The sequence below is a fragment of the Stenella coeruleoalba genome (genome assembly GCF_951394435.1).
Source record: "Stenella coeruleoalba genome assembly, chromosome: 19".
Taxonomy (NCBI): domain Eukaryota; kingdom Metazoa; phylum Chordata; class Mammalia; order Artiodactyla; family Delphinidae; genus Stenella; species Stenella coeruleoalba.
In genome coordinates, this window is record NC_137165.1 from 59,241,300 (window position 1) to 59,263,401 (window position 22,102).

General features: G+C 48.9%; 2 protein-coding genes across 6 annotated transcripts in view; both read right to left on the reverse strand.

The window, feature by feature from the left end:
• ARSG (arylsulfatase G) overlaps positions 1 to 22,102 on the reverse strand; it is a 116,383-nt gene that overhangs the window by 51,392 nt on the left and 42,889 nt on the right. For 2 of the 5 annotated variants that reach the window (XM_079904199.1, XM_079904202.1), the window contains exon 1: positions 17,958 to 18,192. The exons of the other annotated variants lie outside the window; for them this stretch is intronic. In XM_079904199.1, the coding sequence (XP_079760325.1) occupies positions 17,958 to 18,175 (218 nt within the window). In that variant the 5' untranslated portion in view covers positions 18,176 to 18,192. Of the gene's footprint in view, positions 1 to 17,957; positions 18,193 to 22,102 lie in introns of those variants that run through there. 5 annotated transcript variants of the gene reach the window in all.
• Positions 18,516 to 22,102, reverse strand: part of AMZ2 (archaelysin family metallopeptidase 2) — a 56,595-nt gene continuing 53,008 nt past the window's right edge. The window contains exon 9 of the mRNA XM_079904210.1: positions 18,516 to 18,629. Within this exon, the coding sequence (XP_079760336.1) occupies positions 18,555 to 18,629 (75 nt within the window). The 3' untranslated portion in view covers positions 18,516 to 18,554. The remainder of the gene's footprint in view (positions 18,630 to 22,102) is intronic.

A 22,102-nucleotide genomic window follows, 5' to 3' on the forward strand; every position in this document is an offset into this window, starting at 1 on the left:
GGGCAACCAGACAAAATAAGATGAGCCCGGCCAGAGAGACACAGTGAGTGAGGTATGGGTGGTGGAGCGGCAGGAGGGATAGAAGTGCGGGCAAACAGGTGTGGGTTCATCTCCGGCCCCGGCTCCCTCCAGTGTGAGACAAGACAGGTAACTCCAGCCAGGTCTCAGTATCCTCATCTGCAAAGTGGGCACAACCGTAGCAGCCTCACCAGGTCATCTGAGGGATCTGATGGCACGATATGCGTCAAGCCCTTTAGCGGCGCTCCGGGGTCAGAGTAGATTTTTTAATTCATCGTAGTCTGCGTGATGGTTATCATAGCTAAATGGGGAGAAAGAGCGCATTTCAGGTGTGAGAGGGGAGCAGTGTGCAAGGCATAAACGGACGGGACCCTAGGGGTGGTGGCACTTGGCTCCTGTCGGGACCACTCGGGCATCCTATTTGCTCCGCAAATCCGTACATCACAGGTCACCCCGGCCCCAACGTGCATCCTCCCTGCGAGAGCCCGCGTCCACCCCCTCCGGTCAACCTGGCATCACCTCTGAGTCCCTCTGCTGTCCCCCCACCTGAATCACTTCAGCGACCTTCCAGGAAGCCAGGTACGCTCTCTCCAGCCCGGGTTTGCCCGCGGGTGGGTCATGCCGGGCCCCGGCCCCCGGTCTTCAGTGACTTCCGGTCTTCAGTGATACCTTCTGCTTGGCCACGGTAACTCACCACGCACAGGTCCAACCTCCCTCTCCAGCCCCTGAGCCACTGCTGCCTGCCTGCCTGCCTGCTATGGGTTGAACTGTGTCCTCCCCAAAAGATAAGCTCAAATCCTAACCCCCATACCTCAGAAGGCGACCTATTTAGAAACAGGGTCATTGCTGGTGTAATCAGCTAAGATAAGGTTAGCTGAGTCCTTAACCCAATGTAACTGGTGTCCTTAAAACAAGAGGAGAGAAACAAGGTGCTACTGTAGAGCACAGGGAACTATATTCAATATCCTGCGACAAACCGTAATGGAGGGGACTTCCCTGGTGGCGCAGTGGTTAAGAATCCGCCTGCCAATGCAAGGGACACAGGTTCGATCCCTGGTCCAGGAAGATCCCACATGCCGCGGAGCAACTAAGTCCGTGCACCACAACTACTGAGCCTGCGCTCTAGAGCCCGCGAGTCACAACTACTGAGCCCACGAGCCACAGCTACTGAGCCCGCATGCCTAGAGCCCGTGCTCCGCAACAAGAGAAGCCACTGCAATGAGAAGCCCACGCACAGCAATGAAGAGTAGCCCCCGCTCGCCACAACTAGAGAAAGTCCATGCGCAGCAACGAAGACCCAACGCGGCCAAAAATAAATTTAAAAAATAAATAAAATAAAATAATTTAAAAAACCATAATGGAAAAGAATATGAACAAGAATATTATATATATATGTAGAACTGAATCACTATACTATACTTCAATAAAATTTAAAAAAAAAAAAAGAAAAGAGGAGAGAGACACAGCGAGGAGACCTGCAGGTCTCTCGGAGGGCAGATGGCCAAGTGACTGAGGAGACAAAGACAAGCGTTGGATCCACACGCGACGGAACGCCTGGGGCTACCAGGCGGTGGAGAGGGAAGGAGCTTCTTCTTGCGTCTCAGAGGGAGCGTGACTCAGCCAGCACCGTGACCTTTAACTGCCAGCCTCCAGAACCGTGTGACAGAACACATTTCTGTTGTTTTAAGCCCCTCCGTTTGTGGTGCTCGGTCACGGCAGCTCCTGGAAACGAACACACCAGCCTACAAATGCCCGAAGTTCAGCCCGACAGGACTCTTCTTCCTGGAACGCTTCCCATCCCCTCCCTGCCGTCCCGCACCCCACGTGCAGCTCGCCAGCCCGATGCCCCGACTTGGCTGTATCTCAGCCTGCAGGCCCGGCCTCTCTCCCCGCCCCTCCCAATCCCTACCTAACCTTCAAAGCCTCCCATTGTCACAAAGTCTTCCCTTATTCCCCAGAAGGACGGCTCTTGACTCTGACCTCTGGAGCTCCTGAACCCTCCTGGCAGCCTGAATGTAGACACTCATCTGACAGTATCCGGGCGCTGACTAAAGGGGTTTCCGTGGGGCCCCCTGCCCTCACATCCACGCACCCCGACGTGGGCCCATCGGAGCAGCACAGCCCTCTCCTCAACGATCAGGCCCACGACCTGAGCAGGGCTATTCAGAATCCAAAACTGGCATTTTCTGAACCAGGCAGAGAGGAATAGCTTTTTCTCCCCACCTCGAATCTCAAGCTAAAATGATATAATCCCAGAAGGGCAAGGGCCTCACCTCTCACCCTAACCAGGAGCCTGAAAGAATGGGTCAACGGGCCCAGAAGGCCAGACAGAAGACCGAGTCTCTCCAGAGTTTAGTCCGTGAGCCAAAGCTGTGCCCCGTTTGCGCTTCGGCTGGTAGAGCTGCGCTTCTCCTGTTTACAACCAGCCTCCTGGCTACCTCACTGGAGCTGAAACAGGACAGGGGCCTGGAGCGCAACAGGTAACAGGACAAGGTCAGTCTCTGCCCTCAAGCAGCACATGGTTCAGAGTCAGAGGTGGGTGACCCCAGCATGTGAGAGGCCTCTGGGAATCACGTGCTCCTCAAACAAGTCACGTGTAAGCTGAGACCTATAGATATATACGAAGTATAAAGATCCAGTCTGTTCTCTACGTCTGTGAGTCTGTTTCTGTTTTGTAGAGAGGTTCATTTGTGCCATATTTTAGATTCCACATAGAAGTGACTGTAAATCATCTATACTTCAATAAAAAAATAAATACAGTATAACTATCCCTTAACTTTATGTGTGTTTGTCTTAGGATACTAAAAATAGCTACCACTTATCACGTGGCTACCACCCTAATCATATTACAGATATCGTTTCAAATCATCAGAATTCCGTTTTACAGATCAGGAAGGTAACGCAGAGAATGGAAGTAGCCTTCCCGAGACCACGCAGCCGGCGTGAACACGCATCTTACTCTGTCTGATCCCTGTTCAGTATCAAAGACCGTGGACCCCTGCGCGTAGGAAATGACAGCGCTAGAACTTGAGCCCAGGCCAGCCCGCCCCACATACCATGTTCTTCCCAGGTCCCTTTCCATCTGGGAGAAGGCTGGCTGCAGCCGGGCTGGTCCACAGAAGGAACTACCTTAAAACTAGTCACTGGCCTTGGGCTGGGACAGTTCTGAGACTCATTCTTGCTGGTGCCAACCCTGACAGCCTGACTCACATCCACGCAAACCACGTGAGCTCGTGAGGGACACCGGAATGCCTGCTTCCCAGATGACGTCCAAGGGCAGACAGAGGAACCAGAGCATCGGCAAGGTCAGTGTGTCTCCTTCCTGCACACAAAATCAGAATCCAAAGGCTGCCTTGGGGAGTGTGGAGTTAATGAACACAAAGGGAGTTCAAATGGGTCATAGAAAAAGTCTTTGTTTGCTAAGCTAGGGGACTTGTGTTCACTGCGGACTGACCTTTGCCAGTGGGTCTGGGATGCTCAAAGGCTGTGACCACCACTTCTTCTTGCCTGGTGCTACTGACTGAACGCTTGTGTCCTCCAAAAAATACGTATGTGGGAGCCCTTCTGCCCAGCATCATGGTACCTGGAGGTGGGGCCTTGGGGAGGTGATTCCCTTTATACGAAGTCCTGAGGGTGGAGCCCCCATGATGAGATTAGTGTCCTTATAAGAAAAGGAAGAGAGACCAGAGCTTTCTATCTGCCACGTGAGGATGGAGGGAGAAGATGGCCCTCTGCCAGCCAGGAAGAGGGCCTTCAGCAGAACCTGACCCAGCTGGCACCCTGATCTTGGACTTCCCAGCTTCTGGAACTGTGAGAAATAAATGTCCGTTGTTTAAGTCACCCAGACTGCTCTATTTGTTACAGCAGCCCGAGCTGACTGATACACCTGGGCAGTGCCAAAAATACCATTCTTGGGTACCATCATGCTTGCCTGTTTTTACCACCTGTGCTAAGCATGGTCTCTCCTTGAACATGTTAATGCCGTCCTTTTGGAACAGCTATAGCATATTTCTATGGCAAGATGTAACTCTGAGTTCCTCCCTAGACTGTAGGTTCTACAAGGATGGGGCTTCGAGGGGCAACTCCAGCCCCAAACAGAATGCTTTGGTGGGACAGGCCGCCCCAGCAAAATCTGGTGAATGAACCAACAAAACGTGAAGCGAGAGGCCCCCGTCATTTGGTTGGAAAAGACACATTAGTCCATTTTCCACATAATCGCTTAAGCTGATGCTTTTAGGGCTCAGTTCCTTCCCCACTGTGTGTTAAAGTTTATAGCTTAACTCTCAGGAACAATCTTATGTCCTTTGTTTCCAAGTCTTTAGAGAGCCCTGGCTATACCTCCTTCTCCAAAATACCGACCGACACCCCACACAGCTGGATGCACTGACCTCCGTGTCACCCTCCCCCCTTCCCAGCCTCTCCCTGCTTTGGGCAGGGACTAATTAATAAACAATAAAATGGTCTTGCTCTTTGGAAAGCTTCCTTTGTTTTTCCCCAAATCTATCTGGGTAGGCTCAGACCAGTTCACCAACAGGGGTCCTAATTAAAGTCTGAAACGACATTGTAAAGCGAAGCTAGAAATACAGAGCCAGACATTACAGCAGCCTGTGAACAGGAAAATCAACGCAAATTAAGACACAGCCAGACAGAAACCAAAGCAACTCGCCATTGCATCAATTACGCATATTAGAATCCGGGAACGTAAGCGCAGGAAACGTCGCCCCGAAAGCCCCAGAGAGATACAACGTCGCGGAGTGAAGCGTGTCCAGCCTTCATTTATAAGGAATTTAAAACAAAGGATGTGGCCTGCTGTGGCCACTCTCTAAATTGCTATGTGACTGGAATAAAAGCTGTCCGTGCTCCATTCATAATTTAAAGGCTTGGAGGTGGAAATGGGTTTTTAAAATCATCTGCTGAGGCCTTTGCGTGCAGAGGGACACAGGTGGGTAGTGAGACCTGGAAAAGGCTGGAGTAGGACTTAGATGGACCAGCTCAGCTCAGCCTCCACGTTGCCTTCTGTTAAATGGGAAGGATGTTAAGTGAGACCATTGAGACAACCAATAGGAAGGCCCTTTGAAAGTGCAAGCAGGGACCTCCCTGGTGGTCCAGTGGTTGGAACTCCACGCTTCCACTGCAGGGGGCCCAGGTTCGATTCCTGGTTGGGGAACTAGGATCCCACAAGCTGCACGGCCAAAAAAAAACCACAAACAGGCTTCCCTGGTGGCGCAGTGGTTGAGAGTCCGCCTGCCGATGCAGGGGACACAGGTTCGTGCCCCAGTCTGGGAAGATCCCACGTGCCACGGAGTGGCTGGGCCCGTGAGCCATGGCCGCTGAGCCTGCGCGTCCGGAGCCTGTGCTCCACAACGGGAGAGGCCACAACAGCGAGAGGCCCGCATACCGCAAAAAAAAAAAAACAAAAAAAAACAAAAAACATACACACACACAAACAAAAAAACTGAAAGAAAAATGTGGCAGCAAATAGCCAACTTGGTGTGTTTTGCTGACTCATTCACTCATTTATCCATCCATCCATCCATCCACTCCCACTCTTGTTCTTTTCAATAAAAGGGTTCCTGCCAGCCAAGCTTGGTATAATCCTTGGCAAGTCTCCCCTTTCCTTTCCACACTCTTGCAGTGGACATGTGTGCATTCACTCTCAAGGAAGGACTCCAACAAGATATGTGACAACGAGACGGACGCACAGGCATCTCAGGGCCTCCTGATGGGACACTTCTGCCCACTGCCACAACCCTGGGCTGAGCCCTTCCAGCCACCAGCATGGGCCTCGCCTAGCGAGTGGCGCAGTCCATCCCAAATGCAGTCGATGAATTCAGCGCTCAGGGCCCCCGAACGTCTGAGGACACACAGGAGGCCCTTCGCCAGCTGCTCAGTGCACGGGTCCAGCCTTAAAATGCCCTATCCCAGCCGTCCTCTCCCACTGGAATGCCAGCCAGACCCCGCAGAGTGAGGCTTGTTTATTGTTCGGATGCATCTGCAGCACCTAGGACAGTGCCTGCGGGGTGGAGTCCCTCTAGGAATATTTGTGGAGTGAATGGGCACCTTTCAATGCTGGGTCTTTGCCCTTTCTTTTCCCTCTGCCTACAAGACTCTCTCGTACCCCTTCTGGCTAATTCCTACTCATCCTTAAGGGCTCAGCGTTCAGGTCCTAACCAATAAGCTTTATGAAGTCCCTCCTGGCTTCCCTCTGGAGAAGTGGCCTTTCTTTCCTATGGTCCCACAGCACCATCTTTCACATGCTTCTTGCTGCGAGCTTTATCGCCCAAAAGGTGAGAAGCCCAGCACGGACCTTTCTCGTTTGCGCCTGTGACCGATATGTTCGTAATGTGCTAATTCTGTCCCCCCGAATGTCAATTCAGTTACGTCCAACTCAGCTTATAAAAGCCCCAGGGGTGGGAGAGACGTCAGGAGTTCCTGCTCTGCCTTCTAAAGGATGGCTTTCCTGTCTTTTTATCTGCCACCAGGGTGTAACCCTCTTAAGGGCGGAGCTGGCTGAGGTCTCCCAGTATGACTCATGACCTGCCCTTAGTAGAGATCTGTTGTTGAATGACTGTAGTTAGGAGGCTTAAAGACAGAACAAATGGTAGCCACTGGACAGGCCATTCTGCACCGACACTTGCGAAGCAGGCTGGCGCCAAGGTCTCACTGGCGAATATCTCAGCTCCTCTTCTCTGAGATCGGCTGTGACCTAGATCATCACATTCCTGCACGTCCCCGCCTGCTACACGAGGATAAAGCCCACGGTCTCCACCTTGCCCCAGTGGATAGGTGGGCATCACGTGACTTTTATGGCTATTTGACCTACTCACCCAAGAACAAAGAGGCAAAACTGCCTGTCCCGTGATGCTGAGCGTTTACAAGGGGAAGACAGGATGGGACGTCCCAGAGCAAACAGCTCAGAGGTGAGGATCACAGACAAGAGGATTTCTCCCCAGTGAGGGTCCTGCACTCCAAACCTGAATTACTGTATGGGGTCAGGGAGTGGGGTGGACAAAGCTGTAAGGGGATGACATGGTGGGGGGAGGGTCTCTTGCTGATATAAGTCTCGTTCAGAAAGTTCTTTCTGCCCTCGCCCTCGGGGCATCTACCAGACCTCACTCCCCTGCAGTTTCCAGCGCCAGCCCGGCTCCTACAAAATCCCAAAGGCGGCAGAACGGCTGAGAAAGTCCTGAGAGGTAACAGAGTACATGAATTTCTGCAAAAAGTCAATTCTGAAAAAAGAAGTCACACCCGGCTTTTGAGTGCGTTGACAGCTCGCTTCCTTCCTCACCGGGGTCCTTTAGAGAAACCGCCTGGAGCGCCTGGAGCCTCTGACCTACCAGGGTGGACACTGACCTCTGATTCCAAGCTCAGCCGCTGCCTAGAACTCTCAGTGCTGCAGGGACCTGACTCAAAATTAAAATGAGGGCAGAGAAGGCGTGAGGCAGGGAGGAAGAGAAATCAAGGTACACAGTTAACAGATTACACATCAATTTACAGAAGGAAACGCATGTACAATATACTGTCACCTTCACCCCGTGTTCACTGCAGCTCTATTTACAATAGCCAAGATATGGACGCGATCTGAGTGTCCAGCGACAGATGAATGGATAAAGAAGATGTGGTACATACACACCGTGGAATATTACTCAGCCATAAGAAAGAATGAAATAACGCCATTTGCAGCAACACGGATGGACCGAGACAACATTATACTCAGTGAAGTAAGTCAGACAGAAAAAGACAATTACGGTGTGGTTTTACTTACATGTGGAATGTAAAAAGGAAAACAAATGAACAAGCATAACAAAATGGAAATGGAGTCACAGACACAGAGAACAAACAGGTTGTTGCCCAAGGGGAGAGGGGACGAGTGAAATGGGTGAGGAAAATGAAGAGGGACAAACTTCCAGTTACAAAATAAATGAGTCACAGGTATGAAAATACAGTGTGAGGAATAATCACTCACTAGGTGACACCTTTGTGTGCTGACAGATGACAAATAGACTTTATCATGATGATCATTCTGATATGTATAGAAAGAGCAAATCGCTGTGCTGTGCACCAGGAAATAACATAGCCTTGTAGGTGAATTACGAAAACAAGCAGGAACCTGTGGGGCACTCCCGGGCACAAAAGCCTTTCCATGTCCCCCATTTCTTGTTTGTAGGAAACAGGCTTCATCCAGCCTCCTTGACCTTCCCTGAGTTCCAAAGGTCAGATTCAAATAGTTGTTAATCAGGGAAGGGAGGGGATGCAGAAGCAAGGGAGGGGCAGTCAAGAAAGTGTAGTGCAGCCTTGGGGCAGGTCCTGGTTCCCCCTCAAAGGATACACATAACAATATATCTTTGAGCTCTTCTGTAGGAACTCCCCCACCCAGCCAACTTCAGGCTGAGCACCAGATCCCTGGAGCCCTGCCCTGTTACCTCAACACCAACCAATCAGAAGAAAGGCACACACCCTGCAGCCCTCATCCCGAATTTTGCCTATGCAAACTTCTCCCCCAGAACCATCAGGGAATTCGGGTTTTTTGAGCACGAGCCCCCCGTTCTCCCTGCTTGGCCCTGCACCAAACCTTGTTCTGCTCCAGACTCTGACTCTTCCATTGGTTTGGCCTCTCTGTGTTTCAGGCAGATGAACTTTTTGGTTGGTTTGGCCTCACTGGGCATGGGGCACACAAACTTGCATTCGGTAACGATTGCACTTCAAAAACAAACTCAGAGAAAAGAGATCAGGTTTGTGGTTACAGGGTGGAGGGAGTGTGTGCCAAAGATTGAACGAGGGGCTCAAAAGGCACAAAATTCCAGCTACAAGATAAATAAGTGCCAGGAATATAACGTACAACGTGATCAATATAATTAACACTGCTGTGCGTCACATGCGTTATGTATCTTGAGAGAGTAAAACCCTGAGTTCTTGTCACAAAGAAACAAATGTTTTTCTATTTTTCTAATGTTGTATCTCTGTGAGATGCTGGATGTTCACTAAACTTACTGTGGTCATTTCATGATGTGTGTAAGTCACATCATTATGCTGTGTGCCTTAGACGTATACAGTGCTGTATCTCAATGATACTGGAAGGAAAAAGAAAAAGAAAATTAAAAAAGAAACGACACACTGCCAACGTCATTTCTGAGCCAGGCTGGCAGACAGTTTAAGTGAGTGGACAGTATCTGGGCTTAGCTGGTGGGGTCACTGCTGTCTCACTGTCACTGGTCATCCTCTTCCCTCCAAGACACCTATGGCTCATAACCACTCAGGTCCTCAAACCCCGGTCTGGACAGCCTAAGTCATTGCTTGAATCCAGTCACCCAGCCAGGAGACTTATTCAAGTTACTTCTCAACCCAAGAATTTTCAAGAAATACGTTGCTTGCTCATCACAGGTGAAACTGAAACCAGGCAACTTGCATTGGGGCTTGGACCCACGTTCTTTTTTTTTTTTTTTTTTTTGGACCCACGTTCTTTTAACTGAGATCACACACCTGGTCTCTGGACTTAATGAAGCTCAGGCTCTGGATGTCTCATCGCAGAACGAATTCAGTGAGAGACAAGGTAAGAAGTAAGAAGTGGGTTTATTTAGAGAGAAACACACTCCAAAGACAGAGTGCGGGCCATCTCAGAAGGCAAGAGCGGCCCCAGGGTACGGGGTTGTCAGGTTTTATAGGGCTGGGTAATTTCATAGGCTAAGGAGAGGGAGGAGAATTCCAGCTGTTTTGGGGAAGGGGTGGGATTTCCAGGAATTGGGCCACTGCCCACTTTTTGACCTTTATGGTCGGCCTTGGAACTGTCATGGCGCCTGGGGGTGTGTCATTTAGCGTGCTGATGGGTTACAGTGAGTGTATACTGAGGCTCAAGGTCTAGTGGAAGTCGACTTGTCTGCCATCTTGGACCCATTTGGTTCTAACCAGTTTATGTCCTGTCCTCGGACTATGTCATTCTTTCAAAGGTTTTGCCCTACCCACTTCCCTCCTATTTCAAAACTAGCACGAGCCTTTCCCTGGATGCTCTGTGGGCAAGACCCAAACGAGAGCTGCATTATCAAGCTCATCCACTGGGCTCTCGTAGACATTTAAACACTGTTCAGACCACTTGAAATGCTGGCTGAGATGCCCGTGAAAGGTATCTGTCCTTTTCTCTTTTTTCAAGTATGAGCAATTCACTCCTCTAACCCCTATTGTGATGCAAGTTTTCCAAGTGCTTGAAAAGTTTAGGTTTTAGTGGATTACGAAGTCCCTGGCATTTTCACTGAAATTCCAACATTTCGATTTTCTTCTGGTTATCACATCATTTTTAAACTTGCAAATGTTCAACAGCACTGCCCAGCTCAGATCTGCACAGGACACTGGCAAAACGGGAGCCCACAATGTCAAAGGCAAGACACGCTGGCTGTTGAACCTACTGACAAGGGCAGGAGGCCTTGCTGCGCCGCAGGGCACATGTGGGCCATCTCTGGACACAGGGAGCCCCGAACAGCGATGCCCCCGAGAAAGAGATGCGGCAGCTTTCGTGTTTTTCACAAATGAATCGTTTACCGTTCTCTTGGTGGGAATGTAAGTTGGTGCAGCCACTATGGAAAACAGTATGGAGGTTCCTCAGAAAACTAAAAATAGAACTACCATATGATCCAGCAATCCCACTCCTGGGCATATACCCTGAGGAAACCATAATTCAAAAAGACACATGTACCCCAGTGTTCACTGCAGCACTATTTACAATAGCCAGGACATGGAAGCAACCTAAACGTCCATCGACAGATGAATGGATAAAGAAGATGTGGTACATATATACAATGGAATACTACTCAGTCATAAAGAAGAACGACATAATGCCATTTGCAGCAACATGGATGCAACTAGAGATTGGCATGCTAAGTGAAGTTAAGTCAGAAAGAGAAAGACAAATACCATATGATATCACTTATACATGGAACCTAAAATATGACACAAATGAACATATCGATGAAACAGAAACAGAATCAGGGACATAGAGAATAGGCTGGTGGTTGCCAAGGCGGGGGACTGGGGGGTGATGGGGGAGGGATGGATTGGGAGTTTGGGGTTAGCTGGTGCAAACTATTATATACAGGATGGATAAACAAAAAGGTCCTACTGTAGAGCACAGGGAACTATATTCAGTATGCTGTGATAAGCCATAATGGAAAAGAATATGAAAAAGAATGTATGTATATGTATAAGTGAATCACTTTGCTGTACAGCAGAAATTAACACAACATTGTAAATCAACTATACTTCAATTAAAAAATGAATTAAAAAGAAAAAAAAAAAACCTCACCAAAATGTACTTTTAAAATGGGGCCATTTGGGACTTCCCCAGTGGTCCGGTGGTTAAGAATCGCCTTGCAATGCAGGGGACGCGGGTTCAATCCCTGGATCGGGGAACTAAGATCCCACATGCTGTGGGGCAATGAAGCCCGTGCCACAACTACTGAGCCCGCCCGCCTCGACTACAGAGAAGCCCGAACGCCGCAGTGAAGAGCCCGAGCACCACAATGAAAGATCCCGCGTGTCGCAACAAAGATCCCATGTGCCACAACTAAGACTCAACGCAGCCAAAAATAAAATAAATAAATAAAAATTTTTCCTAAAAAAAAAATAAAATGGGGGCATTTGATCATATGTAAACTAGACCTCATTAAAGTGGATCCCGAAAAATGCTGGTCAAGAAAACAGTTGTTTATCATCATAAACTGCAAGCTGGAGAACCCGCACCCGCATGTCAGAGAGCTGACTGTAACAGTAAAAACGCTTCCTTTCTCCCTGGCCCCCAGTTTCCCCCACGTGATATGTGATGTGGACGCCCTTTGATCTGAGCTGCTGGAAATGAGTTCAAGGCCATGGGGTCTTAGGCCGCAATCCCTATTTTATCTCCCTGGAACTGGAGTTTAGGAAGTCTGAAAAGGGACACCAAAATCAAGGCTCTGAAGATGTTGCTGCTTCTTTTTCCCCCGGCTGCACCATGCACCTTGTGGGATCTTAGTTCCCGGACCAGGGATTGAACCCGGGGCCCCAGCAGTGAGAGTTCAGAGTCCTAGCCACAGGACCGCCCAGGAAGTCCCAAATTTTGCTTTTCTTTCCCCAAGGATTCCTTTTTCTTGCAACCACGATGACATCATAATTATGTTGTGAATGGTGCCTCTTCTGACCACAAAATTGGCAAATTCTGGCATCGACCATAGTCAGATGGAAAAAAACACGAATGGGGACTTCCCTGGTGGTCCAGTGGTTAGGACTCGGCGCTCTCACTGCTGGGACCCCGGGTTCAATCCCTGGTCCGGGAACTAAGATCCCACATGCCACGTGGCAGCAAGGAAGGAAGGGAAGAAGGGAGGAAGGAAGAAAAGTGACTTGGGGACTTGGTGGAGGAATGAACAGAATCGAGCAGATTCCGAGAGGACAGCTGAGTCTCACGGCCCAGCTTGGGGAAGGATGAGGGTCCAGCACAGACAGAGGGAGGAGCTGCTGGAACAAAGGCTGAGCCAACATGCTTGACCCTCCAGCCAAGGGAGGGGGATGGGAGGAGAGCAGGGCAGCAGAGCCAGAGGTTCAGGGGAAACACAAGAGCTCACACCTACCAGGGACCTGCTGCTGTCTTACATGACTTAACCCATTTCCTCCTCAAAATGACCCACGATGATGCCACTACTGTCCCATCTTAGAGATGGTCAGACTGAGGCCCGGCAAAGTTTACTCATGAGCCTGGTGTCCCAGAGCTAGTAAGTGACAGAGTCGGGCAGCCTGGTTCCCAGTCCTGCTGCGGTTAACTCGCCTCTGCCTGTCCAGAAGTCCGAAGCCAGGCACACAGATTTTGTTGAGCAGCTACCATGCTCCAGGCATTGTTTTAAGCACTGGAGCCATGAACAAGATAGATTAGACAGCTCCTCTAGGGAGCTGACATTCCAGGATGAGAGACAGGCAATAAAGAAAGAAACAAAGATCATGTTGGCGGTGATACGGGTCATGGAAACAAATCAGGAGAAGAAGTGAGAGACACGCTTGGTGAAGGGTTAGGGAGGTCAGAGAGGCCTCCTCCAGGATGTGACATTGGAGCCGAGACTGACCGGCCACTCAGAGCCTGAGGGGAGAGCTTGCCGGGAAGAGGGAAGGAACAGCCAGTGCAAAGGCCATGAGGCAGACGGAACGTGGGGAGGGGCTTGGAGATGCAGTCAGAGCCAGCACGGGGGAGATCGCAGGCGTCTGCAGCCTTGGCAACCACACATTCTCGGCCGGTGGAGCCTCGTGTCCAACAGCTGCATCGATGACTGACACCCCAACCACATCTCTCGGTTGCCTCTTCCACCTTCACGGCGCAGAGGTCCTTTGTCAGCTCCAGAGGGACGAGAACTGTCGAGACTCTAATCTGCACCTCCTTCGACCACCTCCTTCCCTCTTCGTGGCAAAGCCAGCCCAGGCCTTGAAGGACACTCTTGGCAAATTCACCTCTACTTCCCAGCCCTTAACGATAAGGCCCTAGAGTGAGAGCACGTTGATTCAGCCACTCGCTAACTCTGGGCGAGTCACCACCTTGATTTCCTCATCTGTGAAAGAAGAGAAGCATCAGGGGGCAGCACGAATTGGACGGGGCGACGCCCAGAGCCTGGTGCCTTGCGAGCGCTGGTAAGGCTTAGTCACTGTCACAGCTGTTGGCTTGATTCAAATACAGCTGTTGGCCCGGCGTGCACGGGCCACGTAGAGGCTTACTGGGGTTTGTCCCTGGACCCCGTTCCTCCTTCCATGAGTTACATCACTTAGACCTTTCCGTAGGCAGAGTAGCGAATTCACACTGACAATTCAGATGGATGTTGCTTTCTCATAACAATAACAAAAATAACCACAGCTAACATGTATCTGCGTCTATGGCGTGCCAGGCTCTGTGCTAATGCGTACACAGCTAATTCTTCATTTAACCCTCACAACATCCTAGGAGGTGGGTGCTGCCGTTGCCCCCCTGCAGAAGATGAAGGCAAACCTCCGAGGAATGAGGTGGCCCGTCCCGGGCCATACAGGTGGAAATAGTAGAGCTGGGATTTGAACCCAAGCCATGCGGCACCAGAGCCTGCCCTCTTAGGCAGGACGCTTAATCTTCAAGGCAACAAGCGTCTCATGAGTAGGTGCTGCGTTTCAGACTACGTTAGGAGCAGAGGCACAGATATGTGTAGAAGAATGGCTAATTATAGTAGTATGGGTGTAGTACAAATTGTATGTGTAGCAGTAATGTCTCTGGGTTGAATCGTGTCCCCCCAGATTTCATGTCATTCCAGAACCTGTGAACGTGACTTTATTTGGAAATAGGGTCTTTTCAGACGTAATCAAGTTGAGATGAGGTCGTACTGGATTAAGATGGGCCTTAACGCCAATGACTGGTGTCCTTACAAGAAGAGGGAGGCTTAGACACACACGCAGGGAGGTATGTGAACTGTGGAGGTGGACGGTGCAGGGCTGAGGCTGCAAACCAAGGGCTGCTGGCAGAGTCACCAGAAACAGGAGAGACGCCTGGAACGACTCCCCTCCGGAGCCTCCAGCAGGACCAGCCCCGCCCGTGCCTCGATTTAGCACTTCCCGCCTCTCAACTCTGAGAGGATAAATATGACTAGTGGCCTACTTGAGGCCACTAATTTTTCTTATAAGTCTAGTTGATTGACTACGTTGTGCTAGTTTCAGGTGTACAGCAAAATGATTCAGTTATACATATATATATTCTTTTTCATATTCTTTTCCATCAGGGTTTATCCCAGGATATTGAATACAGTTCCCTGTGCTCTACAGTAGGACTTTGCTGTTTATCCATCCTATATATAATAGTTTGCATCTGCTCATCCCAACTCCAAATCCATCCCTCCCCCACCTCCCCTCCCCCTTGGCAACCACAAGTCTGTTCTCTACGTCTGTGAGTCTGTTCATAAGTTCATTTGTGTCATATTTTCGATCCCACATATAAGTGACAGCATATGGTATTTGTCTTTCTCTGTCTGGCTTACTTCACTTAGTACGATCATCTCTAGGTCCACCCATGTTGCTGCAAATGGCACTATTTCATTCTTTTTTTTTTCCCCCACACGTGGGAACTAAGATCCCACACGTGCAGCATGTGGGATTTTAGTTCCCCGACAAGGGATCGGACCCGCACCCCCTGCAGTGGGAGCGTGGAATCTTAACCACTGGACCGCTAGGGAAGTCCCAATATTTCATTCTTTTTCACACAGGCCACCTAATCTGTAGTAATTTGCTGCGGCAGCCGAGCACACTAATAAAAGGGAGACAATAGAAAAGATAGTTTCTCAAGTCACCCTTAGCCCCTGTTTGGCAATAAGCGTTCTTTCTGAAAGTCATGGTTCCCCACGGGCGGTGAGTAGGCAGGGAAAAGCCCGTGATGAATCAATCCCTGGCCTCACAGGAAGCTTGCTTTCCTGTCAACAAAGCACAGAGTGAAAAGCCGTCAACCTTGGGCCAGAGGGCTGTCTGCCTGGCCACTGTCACAAGGCTCCGATGGAGAGAATATTTTCATCCAAGGAAGGATGAGCAGAGCCCACCCAGCTGTATTTGCCTCTGGTCCCCGAGATGCCCCTTCCGCTCAGGCGGACAGCGTGCCGGTGGGGACAGCTCATAAGAAGAACCGCAAGGCTCACAAGTCTCGGTTTAAATAATGGGCCAGATATTTCCCCACAAACCCTCGACACGAAAAGCAGAAGTTCTTGAGCACTTGGCAACCCAGTTCCCTTTGAGGATCTGTTAAATGCTCTGCATTGACTCTCAACCGGGGGGAGAAAAAAAAAAATCTGACATGCAAAATTTGGGGTGACATTTCAAAGCACCCTGAACTCCTGAAGCCCATTTACTGATGAACAAATACTTCTGAATGGCCCACTAGGTGCCGGGCACCGTGTTAGGAATACAAGGGTGGAAGAAGAGACAAGGCATTTTTCTTCCTGAAGCCCAGAGCTAGAAGGGCAGTGGATACTTTCCTGCGGCCGCCATAACAAAGTACCAGAAGCTGGGTGGCTCACAAGGATAGAAATGTGTTCTCTCACAATTCAGGAGGCGACAAGTCTGAAACCAAGATGGCAGCAGGGCTGGTTCCTTCCGGAGGCTCAGAGGAAGAGTCCGTTCCAGGCCTCCCTCCAGCTCCTGGTGGTGTCTTTGGCTGGCAGGCACATCACCTTCTCTGCTGCATGTCCCTCTGTGTCCCCTCCTCTTTTTACAAGGACACCGGTCGTTGGATCTAGGACCACTCTAAACCAAGTAGGATATCACAGAGGTCTTTAACTAATGACATTTGCAAGGACCCTATTTCTAAATAAGGTCATGTTCTGAGGCTCTGCGTAGACATGAATTTGGGGGTGACGCTATTGAACCCAACACAGGTGGTTAAGCAGTCACCATGGAGAGCAGCAAAGGTATACCTGAGGCATCCAGGAAAGGGTTCCTGAGGACCTCCTGTGGAATTAGGAACCAGATGGTGAGTAGAAACTAAAACAGGAGTAGCGGAAAGTGCATCAAGAAGAACTAATCACTATACGTATCAACGCGATAGATAACCACCAAGGACCTACTGTACAGCACAGGGAACTCTGCTCAACATTCTGTAAGAACCTGTGCAGGAAAAGAATCTGAAAAAGAATGGGTATACATATAACTGAATCAGTTTGCTGCACACCTGAAATTAACACCACATTGTAAATCAACTATACTCTAATATAAAATAAAAATTAAATTTAAAGAAGAAGAAGAACTAATCACATAGGTGAGGCCCAAACAGAGGGAGGCAACAGCTGAAGAAGCGTTCAGACAGGCGGGGCCGTGCAGAGGACGGTGCGGAGGGTGGGCCGGGCTTGAACACTGCTCTTCGGAGTTTGGATTTTGTTCTTAGGGTCACCAAATGCCTTTGAAGGACTGGAAGCAGAGAAGTGCTTCTAGAAAGTTCACCTTGGCTGAGGTGAGGAGGATGGATTGGAGAGGGTGAGACCGGACGCAGGGACACCAAGGGTCCCTATCTCAGGGGAAAGCTCCCAGCTTAAGGATGCAAGTGGCTGAAACTCCAGAGACACCCCATGTGTTGTCCTAACAGCCGGTTGGGATGATTCCCACGGAGCCAACAGGAGGGGTTTAACCCAGGCAGGTGGGATCTGAGCGGGCCAGTCAGATCAACGTCAGCCCAAGAAGAAAACCGATCTAAAATATTCATAAAACTTCGGCCAGTTCAGATATACACCCCCTCCCCTTTTGTGGTCCCTTAGCGTTAAGTGCGCCTTAAATGGACCAGTAAGTCCTGTCCGCTCACAGATGAGTAAGTCCTTTGGCCTTCATGTGCCCCACTGACTTTCAGTCACTCTTCAAGGGCACCTTCTCCCTTCAACCCCCAGGCTGGGGTCCACACCCTCCCCACAGACTCCAAAAATTCCTGATGCAGCCTCTCGGACTCGACTGTAATCTGTACTTTCCTTTCAACCTGTCTCCACTACGAGAGCTTGAGGGCAAGGACTGTTATTTGTTCACCTTTGTGTTCCCAGCTCCTAATACACACACACACACACACACACACACACACACACACACACACACACACACACACACACAGACACTCACACAGACACTCACACAATAAGCGTTATCAGAATTCCCTGGCAGTCCAGCAGTTAGGACTCAGTGCTCTCATTGCCGGGGCCCCAGGTTCGATCCCTGACCAGGGAACTAAGATCCCAACAAGCTGTGCAGCATGGCCAGAAAAAGAACAGTTATCGTATGGACAGACGGATGGATGGACTCCTGCATGACGCTGTACTGGCTTCAAACCAAATTCATCAATCAATTAATTAAATCAACATGGACCCATCAATTGCTCTTTAAGTGCTCTATGCGGCCCCCTCCCCCCAAAAGAGTCAGGATGAAATATCCAAAGAGATGCCGGCTTGACATCTCAGACTCACCTCATTCCTTCTGCAGCCATCTTATCAAGGTTGGCAGTGTCCTTCGTTTCTGCCCAGTTTGCTCCCAGGTCACCCCACCCCATGTCATCTGCCAAAATGATCACGAAATTCGGTTTCTGTTCTCTTGTTTCCCCACTGAAGCTAAAATCCACGAGAGGATAAAGACATCCCAGGAAACTCACCCCCACCAACAAAACCTTTAGGAAAGGGCAGGCCATGGCGATCAGGGGAGGTTTCCAACTGTGTGCAGTGATGCAGTGGTGGAGTTTCCAAGAAGATGCTCGTGGTGATGGTGGTGGTGGTGATGCCTACAGGGATGGTGGGCGCTACAGAAATGAGGCCCGCGTCTGGAATCCTAATTCACGAGAGTTGGGAAACTCACGACCCTGAACTTGACTTTCTCCAGCGCAGCCCCATAAGGTGAGGGGTCGTGTGCAGCAATCAGACCTCAGTGTCAACAACTGCTCCCTGGCCACTTAGGAGATGACCCCTCTGTGCTCAGAGATGTGAGAGCCGGAGCTCGAGCCTTGCATCTATTCGGGGCTCCAGCTGGCAAGTGTGGGATAAGTTTTCACATCTGCAGAACACCTGGACGGTCTAGAAGCCACAGTCAGTCCCAGTCGAGTTTCTGAGTTCCAGATGGTTGAAGGCTTCATGTGTCTGTAAGGTTTCCTGAAAGAACAGAAATTGACAAGAAAACAGAGTTGAAACTGCCGGTGCAGCTGTGTTTTACTCAGTAGCTTAGGAAATAATCACTTTTCCATGCCGACAGATGTTCTCCTTCTTATTCAACTACTGAACGGGTTCATCGCTTTCTCCACCGGAGAAAGAGTGATGCTAATATTTGCAATAGACCTACAATTACAGGGTTGGAAGCAACAGTAGAGATGATCTCTCATAACCCGCTCACCGTATAGAGGAGCATATACCGAGGCCCCGTGTGCCGGGTGGAGGGGTAAAGGGACCAGCACCGCAGCACTCTGTGAAATCCCAGCGCACCCCACCTCCTACCTCACTGTGCTTCTCTGATTCACAAGAAATTCCCAAACTAAGCGCGACCTTGTCAAAACCCACAGGGATTCTAGAAGAAAGGGTGAGACCCTTATTACCTTATTACCAAGACATGATTCTTTCTAACAGTCATGCTGTAAACTAGCATTTCTATATAAAATTCTTTTTCTTTCTTTTTGGCCGCACCTTAGTTCCCTGGCCAGGGATTGAACCTGGGCCCTCGGTAGTGAGAGTGCTGAGTCCTAACCACTGGACCGCCAGGGAATTCGTCGATAAAGGAGCAGTCCGTTTTTGTTTTTGCTTTTTTGCCACACCGTGTGGCATGAGGGATCTTAGTACCTGTACCAGGGATTGAACACAGGCCCCCCGCAGTGGGAGCTCGGAGTCTTAAACACTGGACCACCAGGGAAGTCCCTCTATATAAAATTCCTGATAGAAATTAATTGGGAAGAAAAGGAAAGGAAAAAAAATCAGTTAATGGCAGAATCTAGGTGGACAGTCTAGGGAGCTCACTGTAGAACTCTTTCCATTTTGCTGTACGTTTGAAATGTTTCATAATAAAATGTTAGGGGAAAATGTCCAAAAAATGTTTAACGGAAATGTGTCCCTTTACATCTTGACAATGTAATTTTTAATAAGAAAATCTTAAGACATGCTCAACCGGTGCTTCTCACATTTAGACGTACACACAAATCAGCTGGAGATTTTATTAAAATGTAGATTCAGTAGGTGAGGCTGGGACCTGGGGTCTGTATTTCTAACGTAGCCGTTAGATTACATTTTGAGTAGCAAGATGCTTAGTTAAAAATATCCAGATTCTGGTCCGAGAAGAAAACTAACGTAACTGGAGGTGATTAACCTAACTGATACTTAACCTAACTAGAGACCTAACTAGAGATGATTCAGCTTCAGTGGAAAAACACAAAACAATAAATCAGGTTGAGTTCTGAAAGACAGAAATGGAAGGTTATGCTTTCAACTGCAGGTTGCAAATGGAAACACAGAATAAATAAAACCGTATTTTATCCCTAGTTCACCTAAAAGCCCTAAACTGACTAGGCTAGTAAGGAGACAGAGACTTGAAATTCTGGATCAGATTTTAAAAACCTCCGTGGAACACCCAACCCATTAAAGGAGAACCAAGTTATTATAATATACAAAGATGCGGGACTTCCCTGGTGGTGCAGTGGTTAAGACTCCGCACTCCCAATGCAGGGGGCCCAGGTGCAATCCCCAGTCAGGGATCTAGATCCCACATGCATGCTGCAACTAAGAGTTCGCATGCCACAACTAAGGAGCCCGCCAGCCGCAACTAAGGAGCCCGCCTGCCGCAACTAAGACGCAGCACAACCAAATAAATAAACAAATGAACAGTCGCATTCTTCAAAAAATAACAGTAATACTAATATATAAAGGTGCTAGTAGGGCTGGGGTTGTGACAGATGCCATTTCCAGTTGTGTATCCCTGCCCTTGAGGAATGAATGCACAGCCGACCAAGCCGGCCAGCCAACCCAGATGGACGGGAGTGGTTGGAGGTATGTAAGTTCTGGAAGATCCAGATAAACTCGGAAGGATAGGCAGCTATGCACTTAATCAAAATAAAAGGAATTCCGAGTCAACAGTCATGGTCATCTGGAGGGCAATGAATCAATTGTTCAGCAACGCGAATTCTTCTGTTTTCCAAAAGGAAAGTTATTATTTCAAACTCAATTAGATTCAACTGGTATTTGTTGATCTTGAGGCCCCAAAGACTTCTCCCTTTCTAGAAGAAAGAGGCTTTGCACAAGCAGGGTGCCTAACAAACACTTGTTGACCTGCCTTATTCTACTGGCTTCTGACCATGAGCAACAGTTGCAGGAAGCTTTTCTTCCTAAAGCTACTTAGCTTGGAACACTAGAGCGGCCTCATTCTTCACCCATAATCCACTTCAGAATGACCCAACACAAAACGCCCCAGGGGGGGAGAAAAACCCACTTAAGAAGGAAGTTAAAATTAAGGTGGGAACATAAGTAAACAGATTGTTTTTCTTAAGAATTCTGTGGATAAAACATTCCTCTGAGGTTTTCAAAGAGAATCATTAATACTTAAAATTTTTATGGCCTGGAAATAAGCTAATTTAGCCAGTACACCATTGCCCTAGCCTTCACGCCCACACCTCCAGGGAGACATTTAATCCTTTCCCCACTTATTGTTTTTAACTAAAGGGAAAAAGCAAGTCAGACATTCAAAGAATGGACTTCAAGCCACGGACCTTGATTAAGATCCAAGCTGACATTATGGAAAACAGTATGGAGGTTCCTCAAATTAAAACTAGACCAAACATATGATCCAGCAATCCCACTTCTGGGTATATATCCAAAGGAAATGAAATGAATATCTTGACGAGCTACTGGCACCCCCATGTTTATTGTAGCATTATTCACAAGAGCCCAAGTACCCAGTAATGGGTGAATAGGTAAAGAAAATGTGCTGTGTGCATTGTACACGCATAATGGAATTACTGGGCCTTTAAAAAGAAGGAAATTCTTCTCCATTCGTAACAACCTGGATGAACCTGGCGGATACTGTGTGAGGTGAAACAAGCCAGGCACAGAAAGACAAATACCACATGATCTCACTCACATGTGGAATCTAAAAAAGTAGAGCTCACAAGAGCAGAGAGGAGAACGATGGGTGCCAGGGGCTGGGGGGTGGGGGAGATGGAAGGGAGTTTGTCAACGTACAAACAACCAGTTACGTAGAATCAATGGCTTCTGGGACTTCCCTGGCGGTCCAGTGGCTAAGACGCCACTTCCAATGCAAGGGGCCCAGGTTCGATCCCCGGTCAGGGAACTAGATACCACATGCCTGCCACAGCTAAGAGTTCGCATGCCACAACTAAAGATCCCACGTGCCGCAACTAAGACCCGGCACAGCCAAATAAGTAAATAAATATTGTTTTAAAAAAAAGAATCAATTACTTCTGAGGATCTAATGTATAGCATGGTGACCAGAGTTCGTAAAACTGTATCACGTAGTTGAAATTTTGCAAAGAAAGTAGATCTTCAATGTTTCCACCACCAAAAAATTTATAAGGTAACTATGTACGGTGACGGGTGTGTTAAATTAGCTTGGTTGTGGTCATTTTATAATG